Raw genomic sequence first — 13,933 nt, forward strand, 5'->3', positions numbered from 1 at the left:
GGCAGGACCCTCCCTTCCCTCTTCCGAAGCCCCATCTAAGCAGACTACATACTGCCCCCCCATCCTACAGGCTGCCTACGGGGCGGTTCAGAGAGCTGCGCCTCCCTGGGCTGGGCTCAGGAGGGCATCGCTATGCTCCTTCTGGCATCCTCCTGCTCCCTGGCATCATCTCACCCAGGTGGCCTGGAGCATCTCCTCTCAGGACAGGACAGGGTGTGTGACCTGGAGAGTGGGGCGATGGAGAGGATTGCCTGGCAGGTTCTTTCCCCGCTCCTGCTCCAGCCAGCGTCTTCCCTCCTCCTCTCCTGCAGCTCCGCAAAACAGAGCCCCTTTCTCTCCCCTCCACCACGGCTCCTCGTCCCTTCTCAGGACTCTCCACTGTGTCTGTCCCCTGGCCATGCCCCTGTCTGTGGGGACAGGCTTTCCCATGTGGTTTGCCAAGAGCTTGAACATCAGTGGCTGTGGTTGCTCCAGACCCTGGCGCAGGGTCCTGGGTTCCGGACTCTGCATTTCTGCTCTGAGTCGGAGTTGCTCTGACCACAGAGTTGCTCTGCACCTGGCAGATGGTGCCCAGAGCACTTCCATGTGAGAGAGAGCACGTGTGCACGAGGAGCACCCATAGCCAGCAGGGGCAAAGGGTGACATACCAGGGTGCACATGTGCGCGTGTCTCTGCTGTGCGGTGTCTTGTGCAGCTTCAGCACGGCAGATTCTCCATTAGCTCAAGTGGTCAAGACCTGGTGTGCGTCACTGGCCCTGTCTCTGCTGCCCCCTGGAAGTCCCAGCAGCCCCGAGGCACAGCAGAGCCAGAGCTGGGATCCCGGGGGGCTTTGGGGCAGTGTAGCACCCAGCTACGCGCCGCTGAGAGAACGCCGTTGTGCTGATTCTGTCGTCCTGCCAGAAACGCCCTCCAAGGCGTGCTCGGGGGAATCAGCGTTGTCCTCACGGAGTCCGACCAGTTCCCCTTTCGGGCTGTGGTTAGGCTCGCATCGTTGCCTTGTCCTAGCACTGTCCAATGGGACAGCTCTTGCGGATTAGGACCTGCTGGGCCTTGGTGATGGCACAGTGGGCCAGGTACTCTCTCAGTGGGGCAAGGGCACGTGGGTGCAGATGCCGTAGCTGAGATGTGGTGGGGTGCCAGGGCAGGGGGGTCTGTAGCAGGGTGCAAGCAGCTTACTGACCCCTCTCTCTCTTTGCAGGTGTTTGACTAAAGGGAAGCAGCAGCAGCAGGGACTTGGAGCTCCGTCTACTGTCGCTGCCAAAAGTTTTAGCCAATCAAATGCACCCTGACAATAAACTGACCAATCATGGAAAGACAGGTAACAGCGGTGCCCAGTCCCAGCACCATAATGTGAGCCAAGGACCCACCTGCAACCTGGGGTCTAAGGGCGTGGGGGCGGGAAATCATGGCGGCAAAGCCAGTCAGATTTCTCCCGGCAACTCTGGACTGAAAAACAGCCAGAACGCTCTCCCGAACTTCGGGTCCTTGAAGGGCAAAGGGAAGCGGGAGCGAAGCATCTCGGTGGACTCGGGAGAGCAGCGGGAAGCCGGCACCCCCTCGTTGGACACGGAACCGAAAGGTAATGCTCACGCAGGCCTTGCCCGGGCGGCTCTTCCTTCTGTTGCCCCTTGCCCCTGGCAGCAGCTTGCACCCAGAGCAGTCGGCGTCCGTCACCCTCCCTGCAGCGTGGCTCCCCGGGCGGGCTGGGCGCTCCCTCCATCCTGGGCTCTGGGCTCGTCTCCTGGTGCGCTAGCGGGAGGTTCTGGGATGGGCAGGGTGGGTGTCTTCTGCCCAGCTGGCCTCGGGGCCTGCCCTGCACTGTAGCCCCTGGCTGGCAGCAGGAGGGGTGTTTCCCACTGGCTGCCGGGACCTGGTGGGCAGCAGTGTGGTCACGGGTGTCAGGCCAGCCCCAGCGGGAAGCTGGTCCTGGGATTGGTCTGCTCTTCTGCGGCTTGGGGCAGAGACTGGATGCCGTGGTGGTCAGCAGGGTGGGGGGCAAGCCCAGCTGGCTGAAGAGCTACGTGGTGTCGCTCAGCGGGGACAGCTCCTGTGTGGCTTCCGGAGACTGTCTGAACCAGCATTCCTCCCTCTTGGGAGCCTGGGGCAGCCTGTAGGCTCCGTGGAGCACAGCCATGCCCAGGGCCTGTGTGGGAACACTGGAGAAGACTTGGGAGCACAATGCCAATGCCGTGCAAAGCAAGTTCCTTAGGCAGCATTCAAGTTTCCACCCAGGGCTGTCCTCACGTGTTGGCCTGAAGCAGCTCTACACAGAAGCAGCACGTCTGCCCTGGCCCTTGGGAAACATGTACGGATAATCCAGGTTGTGTGTGGATGCCTGCAGGAAGGCAGGAGCTGCCAGGCTAGGGCTCCAGCTGGGCCAGCATCCTCCTGAGCAGCCAGCACCAGCTGCCTCACAGGGTGCAGGGAGGTTGGAGTGGGCTTTGTCCTGTTACTTGGAAATGTTTCTTCCCAGCCATGTGCGTGGGAGCTGGCTCGTGCCCTGGGGCCTGTCTGATTAGCTGGGGTTGCTCATGTTCACCGTGTGAATTCACAGAAGCCTGCTCTGCCCCAGCTTTGATGTGGGTGGATTGTTGCAGGGGACTCAGCACTGGGGGCTTGAATCTCCTGCCATTCCCTGGCCCCCAGGTGTGGGTGCCATCGTGTCTGACACTAACGCAGCTGCAGGCCGCTTGTCCGCGTGACAGGGGCAACAGGGTTCAGAGCAGAAAATTGGCAGTTACTGCTCCGGGGTCTTAGTCCAGGCCCTGCCACTGCCTGTTCCTGTGTGACTCTAGGATGATGTGTCCCTCTCTAAATCTGCCCCGTTGGTGGACTGGCGACAGGAGCTGAGTGTGCACAGTGCTCTGGGACTCCAGGGGAGAGGTGTCCCCAAAGGGTGAAGCAGCACGTGCAAGTCCCCTTCCATTCCCAGTATGCATCCCCGACACCAGTGCTGCGCCTTGCGCTTGGCGTCCCGGAGCAGAAGGTGGGCAGTGCCTGGGTTTTCTGGCTCCTTCTAGTGAATAACGAGCGTCCCTCCAAGCTGCCAGCTGTGACAGGGAACCTCAGGACAAAGCTCTGTGATGCCCCCGCCACAGACTACAGGGCCGTCCTGCTTGAACACCCCGGCAGGCCTGAGGTGAATAGCGGGGCTCTGCCAAATGCCTTGATGCTGGGATGGACGAGCAGATCTTTGCTGTCTGTGGCCGTCCTGATGCTGGCAGTGTGTGGGGCTGCCCCAGCCTCACCTGCTTGCTGCCTCTTGGCACCTGATGCGGGCAAGACAGGCCAGGTCCTGAGACCAGTGAAAGCACAGGGGAGTAGCTGCTTTCCTGCCTGCTTCCTTGCTGAAAGACTTAGCTCTGGGAGCATGAAGTCATCTGCCAGTGATGGAGCTGAGCCTTCCCCCGTGCAGCCTGTGGCTGCTGCTCCGGCCAAGGCGAGCGGCTGCCAGGGCCCCCAGCTCTCACGAGGCCATCCCAGCCCTGGCCCAGCTGAAACCAGCTGTTGTCCATTACCTTCTGGGCTGGGAGGGCTGGCATGTGACTTTGGTCATAAACAAACTAAATGGCCTGTCCTCTTGGCTGCGGCACCTGGCTGGGCCAATGGGGAGAGATCTGAGTGCGAGGCTGGGCTGTCAGGAGGGAGGCTGGCGTGTCTGGCTGAGCGGGGAGCTGCCCTGGGCTGGGGGGGTCTGGACCCCATCCGGGGCAGCGAGTGCCGGTGCCGTGATGGGAGACCTGGGCTAAGGCCGAGCGGGGCAGCTCTGGGCTGGATACCGAGAGAAGTGCCTGGCACTGTGCTGGCCGGGGGGGAGAGGGGGGCTGTTTCCACAGGAAGGGTTTGGGAGCCCTGTGGCTCAGCACCTCCCAGCTAGTTAGGGCAAAGCCTGGGGAGCTGCCTTCCTGGGGACAGTCCTTCCAGCAGCCTCTGATGAGCCTCCCCCGGCCCCTTCCCCACCTGTTACTCCAGACTGAGGAGATGGCTGGTATCCACTGAGCTGTCCCCTCCATGCTCCAGCAGCTGCTCTGCCCCCATGAAGTGCCTGGGCCGTGGCTGCAAAATGGTGCTGGGACTTGGGCACCTGACAAGCAACCTTGCGTTGATGTCAACAGCCCTGTGGTGGCAGCCTGGGCCCCTGTGAGTAGTGGCTGCATCAGAGCAGGGGTGCACCAGCAGCACCTGGCCTGGGCCCCGAGCACCAGACGCTGCTCGCGGCAGCTGTGCTAGCCGTGCCTCAGGCATGTGCAGCCAGGCGTTCCTGCTGAACTGTTGCGGCCTGGTCCCTGGCCTCAGGGCAGGCCTGAGGCGGGAATAGAGTCATCGTGCCTTGACCCCCAGGTTGATTTTGCCAGCTTGGGCCTGCGTGCCTGGGGCTGGTGAGGGTGAGCGCCCTGTGGCCCATGGCTTTGCCATTCCAGTGTGGTGACGGGGTCCGTCCCCTGCAGGTGAGGTGGCTCCTCGCAGCAAGCGGCGGTGCGTTCTGGAGAGGAAGCAGCCGTACAGCGGGGACGAATGGTGCTCCGGCCCAGACAGCGAGGAGGACGACAAGCCTGTCAGCAGCGCACACAGTGAGTGCCCCGGTTTGCCCCGCCCCTGCATTGTGGCCCACGCAGGCTCCCGGAGGACAGCTGGCTTGGCAAGTCATGGGTGGGGGCTGAGTGTGCCATGTGCATTGTCAGGGCAGAGCTGTACGTGTGTTGCTGCGTGGGTGGCACGAGGGAGCTGCTGGGGGGTAGCGGAGGTGTAGTCTGCGGGGCACAAGGGGCACATTGGACTGGATCAGTCCCTCGCCCTGCCTTTGGAGGAGGCGCTTTCCCCCGCCTCCTCCTCAGTAGATGGGCTTGCTGTCCGCAGCCCATGCTGGCGCAGCTCCACAGCAGGACACATGGAGGGGCCTTCACATTCTGTGGGTGTCTTGCCACACCATGCTGATGACAGTGCCTGTCAAGGGCTCAGGTCTCCATCGCTGCCATCAGCTCCAGGGTCACTGCAGCTGTTTTTGGAGGTAGCTGCAGTCTGGTTTCAAATGGATGGGTAAGAGCTTGACAAGAGTCTGGTCAAGCCTGAGTTAACTAGCGCACACCACACTTCCTCAATTCCTGGTCAAGGCTTTTAACTTGATTTAAAGGCCAGCTCAGGTTGAGGCCTGGGCTGTTTTTTTGTAAGTCCCTGGAGAATGGTGAGATTTATCGATAGATTTTAGCCTCCGCTTCCTTGGTTCCCACTGCACCCTCCTCTGCTGCCCGCATCTGGCAGGTGTGTTACAGATGCCTCATTGCTCTTTGGCCTGGAAACAAGTCACTACCTGGAACCGTCCTTCCTATCTGGCCCCAGGACTCCAACATTTGGGGTCGGCAGAGGAGCGCCGAGGTGTCCCCCTTGATGTGTCTGTGCATCCCTGTCCCCTCTCGTCTCCGCCTTGAGCTTCTGGCCTTGGTTACATCCTTTGTGTGGCAAACTGAATCGTGCAAAGGTGACATCGTTACAACGCTGCGAGGCTCCAGGTGTGAATTGGAGCGTGGCGCTAGGGTTCCCAGAGCACTCCCAGTGCTTATGCTTCAGGCTCCATTTCTCATAGCTCTTAACTCCACTTTCTGGGCCAGATTTCCTGTTGTTACCTCTCCTGTAGAGGCTTCTCTGGTCACTGCAGGGCTGTGCGGCAATCCTGCTGCCTCTGCCCAGAATGCGACGGTCCGGAGCACGTGTTTAGACATCGCTGTGGCATGGGAAGCCCTAGTGGAAGCATCCTGCCCTCTGCCGGGCATGCGTGCGGCTGGCTGCAGCCGGAGGAGGAGGGATAAGCGCATCGGGACCTACAGAGCAGCCCTTGTGCCTTGCTCTGCCTTGCAAGCTGATCAGGTGTGCAGGTGGCCTTTTGAGGCTCCTTGTTGTGGATCTCTGTCGGGGGCAGCATAGTCCAGAGCGCAGTGTATGAGCTGGGAGCCAGAACTCCTGGGCTCAGCACTTGGCTCTGGTCGTGGTTCACTAGGTGACCTGGGGCAACTCATTTCCCTGCCGCACCCCTCCCAACGAGGCAGTGGCACTAGCTTACCCTTTCAAAGGGGCTGGAGGTCCATGCTGAGTGCCGCATTTGAGCCAAGGGCTGCTTTTCCTGAGGCTGCCAAACGCAGCCCAGAGTGGGCCCTGCCCATCGGCCTCTTTTGCTGCATGCAGGCCTGGAGGGCCCTTTTGCAGGGGTCCCTGTCCTGCACTGCGCTGCCGCGGCCGTGGCCGGGGCTTGCGGGGCAGGACAGCTGCTGCCACGTGTGTGCTAGCCTGTTCAAGGTGCCGGTGGTGATAAGCAGATGCCAGACACCAAGTGGTGGTGTTGTTAATTACAGCTATCTTTAATATTAGTTAAGGGCATTATTTAATAATGATGGTGATCACCGCTCCCGCGTGGCGTCCGTCGTCGTCCCCCGCACTGCCGCCCAGCTGCCCCTGGGGCGGGGTGGGCATGGGGCAGCTCAGCCTGCCCCAGGCAGAAGGGCAGGAGCCCTGGCCCTGGCTCTAGGTCACCGCCACCCGCGGTGGGAATCCCTGCCCTGCGCTGCCATCTGCCGGGCACTGGGGGGAACGTGCAGCCTAGGCTCTCCTGGGGGCCAGGGACCATGTGCGGTCTCTCCCCTCTGCCTTGTGTTCAGACAGTATTGTTACAGGGTGGAGCAAGGGGCAGAGAGGCTGCCTGCTTCTCCTGCGTGTGCCGTCAACCCCAGCCTATGCCCCTGCTCTTCCAGCCACGGACATGCGGTCCTGTGGCCCGTGCCCCTCTGTCCCGATGGGCAGCCCCCCCGGGTCCGAGCCACGGGCTGCCTAGTTCTCCGTGCCCAGCTCTCATTGCCCTGCTGCAGGCAATTGGCACATGCTTTGTTGTGCTGGCTCTGGGGTGCTGCCTGGCTGCTTCTGCTGCATGGGCTGTGGTGTAACGGCTCTTCTCTTGTCCCTCCCGCAGACTGTAATGTAGCAGATCCTGCAATGTCCACAGCTCCGCAGCTTGGGCCAGGGTCCAACCCACTGCCAAGCCTGAATGAGACCGGTTCTTCCGGCACCCCACATGGCGCTACCCCCGGCCTGCGGCCTGATGGTACAGGGAGTGGAAGTGGCAGCACTGGAAAGCAGCCTTCCCAGTTCGTTTACGTCTTCACCACGAACCTGGCCAACACGTAAGTGGCAACCCCTCATCTGGCGGAGCTGCAGGCACAGCTGCCTCTGCAGGTGACAGGGAGGCTCCCCGGGGCTCTGGCTTGCACTGCATGGGTCTCCAGCTGCATTCTTCCAGCACTGGCTTCAGGGGCCCTATTCGAGGTACTTCACACTGATTAGGAGCTTCCTCCCAATAGCGCTCACATGCTGCCTTCCTGCATGAGGGCAACAGGCACAAAACAGAATCAGTGGGAACACAGCAGGATCCAGGCTAGGTGGACTGATGGCTCGATTCAGACTGTCCCAGGGAGAGCAGACTTCAGTGAGTCCCAGCACCACGCAGCTTTGTCCTCGTGTTCTGCTGCGCAGCATCTGGCTGTGGAGTGCCTGGCTGGTTTCACGGGGCATATCTGAAGGTGTTTCCCTGGCACACTGGATCCACGCAGAATCTGTGGTTACTGTGCAGCAGCCAGTGCTGAGCAGAGCACAGTGTGCAGCACTGCAGGTGGGAGAAGGGAACTGTTGAGGCGGTTGCAGTCTCATTAGAGAGAGACTGTAGGGTCCGCACACAGCAGGTGGGAATGCAGTCCGCTGCCCCGCTAGGCCCATGCCCCACACAGTGAGCCCTGGGCTTCCTCCGTTCCCAGGGAGAAAGGGAAGGCAGAGATTGTGTTGCTGGGGCCTGTGGCTCCAAGGTGGTGCTGCTCTCTCCCAGCTCTCGGCAGTGTGTTTGCGTATGTTTGTGACTGGCTGTGCTCTTTCCTCAGTGCTGCAGAAGCTGTCCTGCAGGGCCGCGCTGACTCCATCCTGGCCTACCACCAGCAGAACGTTCCCCGGGCAAAGCTGGACCAGGTATGGCTGGCATGTGCCGGCACTGCCTTCGGCACCTGCTGCTGACTCAGGCCCCTGGCCAGCACCACGGCCGTCGCAGCCTGCCCCCAGCCTGCTCCTTGCTCTCTGCTGAGGGGGGAAGCAGCTCAGCTGCTCTGTGGAGGAAGGGGCTACCTGTGGGGAGGGAGTACGGGAGGATGCACCATTCGGAAAGGGCTGCTGGCAGGGGGTATGCAGCAGGGCTCAGGGTCCTAGGGCAGAACACGATTGTGAATGTTCCCCACTGACTGCCACCTCCCCTTCCTCCACCAGGCTCCAGCTCCCAAGGTCCTGGCAGGTGCTGAGCAGCTGCCCATTAACCCGCCTGCTGCCAACACTCCACAGTCCCAGCCCCCCGCACCTCAGGGCAGTCAGTCACAGCCACAGCCGCCCCCAGCCCAGCCGCCACCCCCGCCCCAGGGCATCGCCCCGACCGCTCTGCCCACGCCGGTGGCCCTGCCCCAGGAAGGGGCTGGAGATGACGTCCGGAGAGACCTGACTCCCAACTCTGTGGGGAACAGCAGCAGTAGCAACCAGTCCGGAAGCAACCACCCCAACACGCCCACAGCCACTGCCATGCAGCCCGGGCTGGGGGACTCATCCAGCACCTCCACCTCCACCTTGCTGGGGGATGGCCCTGGCCCTGGCCCTGGCCCTGGCTCTGGCTCTGGCCCTGGCCCTGGCCCTGGCACAGCTGGGAACGGGCAGGCCGGGCTGGGCCCCAGGAACCCCCTGAACTCAGAGGGCCTCTCCAAGGAGCAGCTGGAGCACCGGGAGCGCTCCCTGCAGACTCTACGGGACATTGAGCGCATGTTCCTGCGCAGTGGGGAGGCTGAGCCCTTCCTGAAGTCCAACCAAAGCACCAGCGAGGGCAGTGCTGCCCCCCAGCCACAGCCTCCCCCTGCCCAGCCCCCGCCACCACCTACTGCCATGAAGAAATATGAAGAGCCCCTGCAGTCTATGATCTCCCAAACGCAGAGCCTAGGGGGGCCCAGCCTGGAGCACGAGGTCCCCCACCACCCGGGCTCTGACATGGGCCAGCAGATGAACATGATGATGCAGCGCCTGAACCAGGATAACCTGACCCCAGAGCAGGTGGCCTGGAGGAAGCTGCAGGAGGAGTACTATGAGGAGAAGCGGCGGAAGGAAGAGCAGATTAGCATCCATGGCCGGCCCATGCAGGAGATGATGATCCCTCAGTCCATGAGCGGCATGATCATGCGAGGCCCACCACCACCCTACCACAGCAAGCCTGGGGAGCAGTGGCCACCGGGCATGGGTAGCCAGCTGCGAGGGCCCATTGATGTCCAGGACCCCATGCCGCTGAGGGGAGGCCCCTTCCCAGGCCCGCGGTTCCCTGGCAGTCAGATGCAGCGGGTCCCTGGCTTTGGTGCGATGCAGAACATGCCCATGGATGCGCTCGGGCCCATGAATGCCATGCAGCGGCCAGTCAGACCCGGCATGGGGTGGAGTGATGACATGCCCCCCATCGGGGGCCCTGGGAACTTTCCACAAGGGAATCTGCCCTACCCTTCGGGACAGGGGGACCCTGAGCGGTTCATGACCCCCCGAGCCAGGGAGGAGATCCTGAGGCACCAGCTGATGGAGAAGCGCCCCGTGGCAGTGCAGAGGCCCATGGGGATGTCGGGCAGCTCCATGAGCCAAGGCATGGAGATGGAGAGGATGATACAAGCTCACCGGCAGATGGACCCGTCTATGTTTCCTGGCCAGATGCCAGGGGAGAGCTTGGGTGGTGCACCCCTGGGCATGGACTTTGCAGGGACCAGGGGGATGCTGAGTCCACCCATGAGCCAGTCAAGCCTCCGCGACATGGACACGCCCCTGGGCCCTGGAAACCTCAACATGAACATGAATGTCAACATGAACATGAACATGAACCTCAATGTCCAGATGACACCGCAGCAGCAGATGCTGATGTCACAGAAGATGAGGGGCCCTGACATGATGGGCCACCAGGGCATGAGCCCAGAGGAGGTGACCAGGGCGAGAGCCCAGAATGGCAGCAGCAGCGTGATGATGGGCACGCCCCAAAAAATGATGATCCCTTCGCAGTTTGCCAGCCAGGGCCAGCAAGGCTTCCCCGGTGGCCAGGGCCCCTATCACAGCCTGCCCCAGGAGATGGGCGGCTCCTCGGACATGTTCACCCCTGAGCAGGGTACCCTGCCTGTTGGCACCATCGGCAGCACCACCAGGCTCAGCCACATCCCCTTACCGCCCGCCTCCAATCCCCCTCCCAGCCAGGGGGCCAGCATCCACCCAGCGCCTTCGCGGGGCCTGGGCCGCCGGCCCTCCGACCTCACGATCAGTATCGGCCAGATGAACTCTCCCGGCATGGGCCATCTCAAATCCCCAACGCTCAGCCAGGTGCACTCGCCCCTGGGTACTTCCCCCTCGGCCAACCTCAAGTCCCCGCAGACGCCCTCGCAGATGGTCAGCGTGCCGCCTGCCAACCCAGCCGGGCCCCTCAAGTCGCCCCAGGTGATGAGCTCCTCCCTCAGTGTCCGATCGCCTACCAGCTCCCCAAGCCGCTTGAAGTCCCCTTCCATGGCTGTTCCTTCCCCTGCGTGGGTGCCTTCTCCAAAAACCACCCTTTCAAGTCCAGGAGTCAGCCAGAGCAAGCAGCCCATCAGCATGAACTCAGCATCTTCCCTGGGAGGGATGGAGCAGGGTAAGCTGGCATGTGTGAGCCGCCGCTGCGAGCAAACGCGGGCGCATGGGAGCAAGCACAGGCGCGGGCCCGAGTGCCTGTGCGCCGACAGCCTCTGTGGCCCTTTGTCCCGTGTCCACTGACACCAGGGACTCAGTGCAGCTTTACCCAATGTGCCCCAAACTCTGTCAGCCATGTTCTGCCCACCCTGTGTGTTAGCCAGTTACCCCAGCACCAGGGCTGTCTGGCCACACGAATCACTGAGCCTTTGCTTGATTTGAAGGAAATATTTGAATTGCAAAAATTAACAGCCCCTTCTCAGGCTGATGGTGCTGCTTCCCTTCCCCCCCCAGACTTCTCCTTTTGGTGCCACATGCTGGCCTTGGGCAAGAGCTCTGGCACTGGGGAGAAGCGAGCAGGTGCTTAGACCGGGGAAGTCTGTGCCGAATGAACCTGCTCAGCCCTCGCCAGTACTGCCCTCCCAGGGGAGATTAAGGCCAGCAGCTGCTTAGTCCCCAGTGGGATCCCTGCTCTCCCGTTCCTGAGAAGGGAGACAGGCTGGCCAGTCTGGAAGGCGGTGACTGCTCTTGTGGGGAAGAGGTGAGACTGAGTTAGAGATGAGGCGGAGGCCTCAGCCTCCCACATCCCACTGCTCAACAGGTAAAGGCCAGAGTCACAGGCAGTGCAGCACGGGAATGGGGGTTGGTAAGTGCGTGCGCGCATGGTGTTGGACAAACCTGTCATGCTGCATTCCCAAGCCCAGGGAGGCTGCACGGTGTCTTGGGCTGGCGCCCACGTGCCTGTTTCCTGGTGTCTCTGTGTCTGGGCGATGTCTTGCAGGGGGCAGGGTGGGTTAGGTCTGGGTTGAATTGTGGAGGCCAGGCAACCTAATGGACAGAGCAGGAGCCTGGGAGTCAGGACTTGGTGGCTGGGCTCCTCCCTGTGCCTCTGTCGCTTTGGTGAGCCTTGTCACTTCTCCTCTGTGCCAGCTGTCCCTTGCTCCTGAGGGGAGCTTGTCCTTTCCTCGGGTATCCCTGGAAGACTGCTTCTGGCCACCTCCTCCCTACCCACCTGCTCTGGGACTGTTCTAAGTCCTCCACTCCCCATCTTTTCTGCTGCATCCCTCTGGAGGGGTGAAAAGCAGGTGCCTCTCCCTGCACTGGGGAGCTCTGTCTTGTCCCTGATGTCTCCAAGCAAGACTGACCTCCCTTCCCCCAGCAAACCCTCGTATCCTGTCCATGCTTCAAATGCTTTGTGCCCATCAGCTCCTGTTTGCCTGAGGAGGCCTTGAGGGCATGCGGTGCTGCAGTGGAGGCCCCTGGAAATGCTGGGAGGTTGATCCCAACTACTCTGACACTGCAGGGTGGGGGTTGCTCACTGGATGCTCTGCACACATCAACCCCATCCCATGCTGCCAGCCAGGGCAGGTGTCAGCCAAGCCTTGCCACCAGCCACGCATTTCTCATGCAGACGCGTGTGCTTACTCATGCATGTTTGCACAAACCATAGGTTTGTGGTCTCTGTGTGGCCTCTAGACACGGGGCTTTTGCATTGAGGTTCCAGCTGAGATTTGAAAATAAGCAATGGGGGAGGGGTGGGGCAAAGCGCTCTCAACTCGGGTCAGATACCAGCTCCCACTTGGCGCCCTCTGTCCCAGAATCAGCCTCTCTCCTTCTCTGACTAGGACAGTGAGCAGTGGGTCCAGTCAGGACGCTGGGGTTGGACTGGAGCAGGATGCTGGCACAGCTTAGGGTGTCTGGCTCTGAGGCCACTATGCAGTGACGTCCCAGCATGGCATGTCCTCGGTCCTGTGGGCTCGGTTCTGGGCCAGGCTGGGTTGGTCTTTGTGGGCTCCTCTGCCATCCACTGTCCCTGGCGAGAGCACTAAGCTGGTTTCTCTCTTGCTTGCAGGTTCTCTGCCTCCTGGGCCTAGGAGCAGTTCCTCCGCACCAGCCAGTAACCCCTCTAGCACCCTGAATCCCAACATGCCTTTTACTTCCTCTCCAGATCCATCCCCCTCCCAGAACCCCCTCTCGCTGATGATGTCACAGATGTCCAAGTACGCCATGCCCAGCTCCACGCCACTCTACCACAATGCCATCAAGACCATTGCCACCTCTGATGATGAGCTGCTCCCAGACAGGCCCATGCTCCCGCCGGGAAGCATGGCAGGTACGTTCGTGCAGGGAGAGAAGGCTACAGCTGGGTTTTAGAGGGACAGGATCAATCCAGTGGCTGCAGGCCTGCCAGGGGGAGAGCAGGCCACCTGGCTTCTGCTCCCATCTCTGTGAAAACATGTGGCTCAGCAGTGACACCTGCCCCAGCACCCTACCCCAGGGTGTCATCAGGGGCCTTGGCACTCTCTGCTCCCTGGATGCCATGGACTAAGCTGCTTCACTGGAGCTGCAGAGCTGCTATCCCCAGCAGCCTCCTGTTTGTTACCAGTTTGTAAAGCCCTTGGAGCCTGGGGCAGAGCAGTGCATTGGTTCACGTGGCTGCGGGTGCAGGGTTGTTCTGGTGCCTGTTTCTCCTTGCCAGCCTAGGGCAGGGTGTGTGCATGGGCAAGGGACTGGTGTGACATGGACCGGATCTGCAGCTCCTCCTCACCCCACCCAGTCATCTCATTCTGCTGTGCACAGCTCCCCCCACAGCCATCTGTCCCAGGGTCTCTCCCTGCACTTGGGATGTCCCCAGCTTTTTCTGTCCCCCGGTAAGAGCTGATTTCTAGGATCTCCAGCACGGAGCGTTGCCGTGTATGGTACTCCGGCCTGTCCCTGGCGGGATGGAGGTTCTGGGCAGAGCCTGGCTACTTGGCTGGGTGTATAGGCTGCAATGCCCGAAGGGTCAGAGCCATGTGGCTGAGGTGCTGTGTAAGAGCTCTTCAGCTGAACCTTCAGTACAGCGTCGGCAGCCCTCCGTGGCACAGGGAGCATGAGGGAGGGGAGCAGAGTGCATGGCCAGTGTTTTTGGTTTGGTGGCCGAACTGGAGGGAAATAAGAAGTCTCCAGTCAATGGAGACATTTGGGTTTGAGGTTTTTAAACCCTTAAAAAAAACTGGCAGCTTTCCAAATTAAGAATCAGCAACTTGTGTCTTTTTTCCAAACTTGTTGATGGTTATTTTGAGTGTGAGGATCTGCAGAGCTGGGCCCAGGTGGGCAGTTGTGGAATCCCCATCCCTGGAGGTGTTCAAGAAGCATAAGCATTGGTCAGGGATCCTCCAGGAAAAGCTATGCCCAGATGAATTGCTGG

General features: G+C 61.1%; 1 protein-coding gene across 2 annotated transcripts in view; it reads left to right on the forward strand.

The window, feature by feature from the left end:
• Nucleotides 1–13,933, forward strand: part of BCL9L (B-cell CLL/lymphoma 9-like) — a 24,623-nt gene that overhangs the window by 7,297 nt on the left and 3,393 nt on the right. The window contains exons 2-7 of one of the 2 annotated variants that reach the window (XM_019547144.1): nt 1,199–1,579; nt 4,449–4,571; nt 6,956–7,166; nt 7,914–7,998; nt 8,290–10,705; nt 12,596–12,856. In XM_019547144.1, coding sequence (XP_019402689.1) covers nt 1,279–1,579; nt 4,449–4,571; nt 6,956–7,166; nt 7,914–7,998; nt 8,290–10,705; nt 12,596–12,856 — 3,397 coding nt within the window. In that variant the 5' untranslated portion in view covers nt 1,199–1,278. The remainder of the gene's footprint in view (nt 1–1,198; nt 1,580–4,448; nt 4,572–6,955; nt 7,167–7,913; nt 7,999–8,289; nt 10,706–12,595; nt 12,857–13,933) is intronic. The other variant, XM_019547145.1, reaches the window with a different exon arrangement.

This window comes from Crocodylus porosus, unplaced genomic scaffold (assembly GCF_001723895.1).
Source record: "Crocodylus porosus isolate Cpor-Errol unplaced genomic scaffold, CroPor_comp1, whole genome shotgun sequence".
Taxonomy (NCBI): Eukaryota; Metazoa; Chordata; order Crocodylia; family Crocodylidae; genus Crocodylus; species Crocodylus porosus.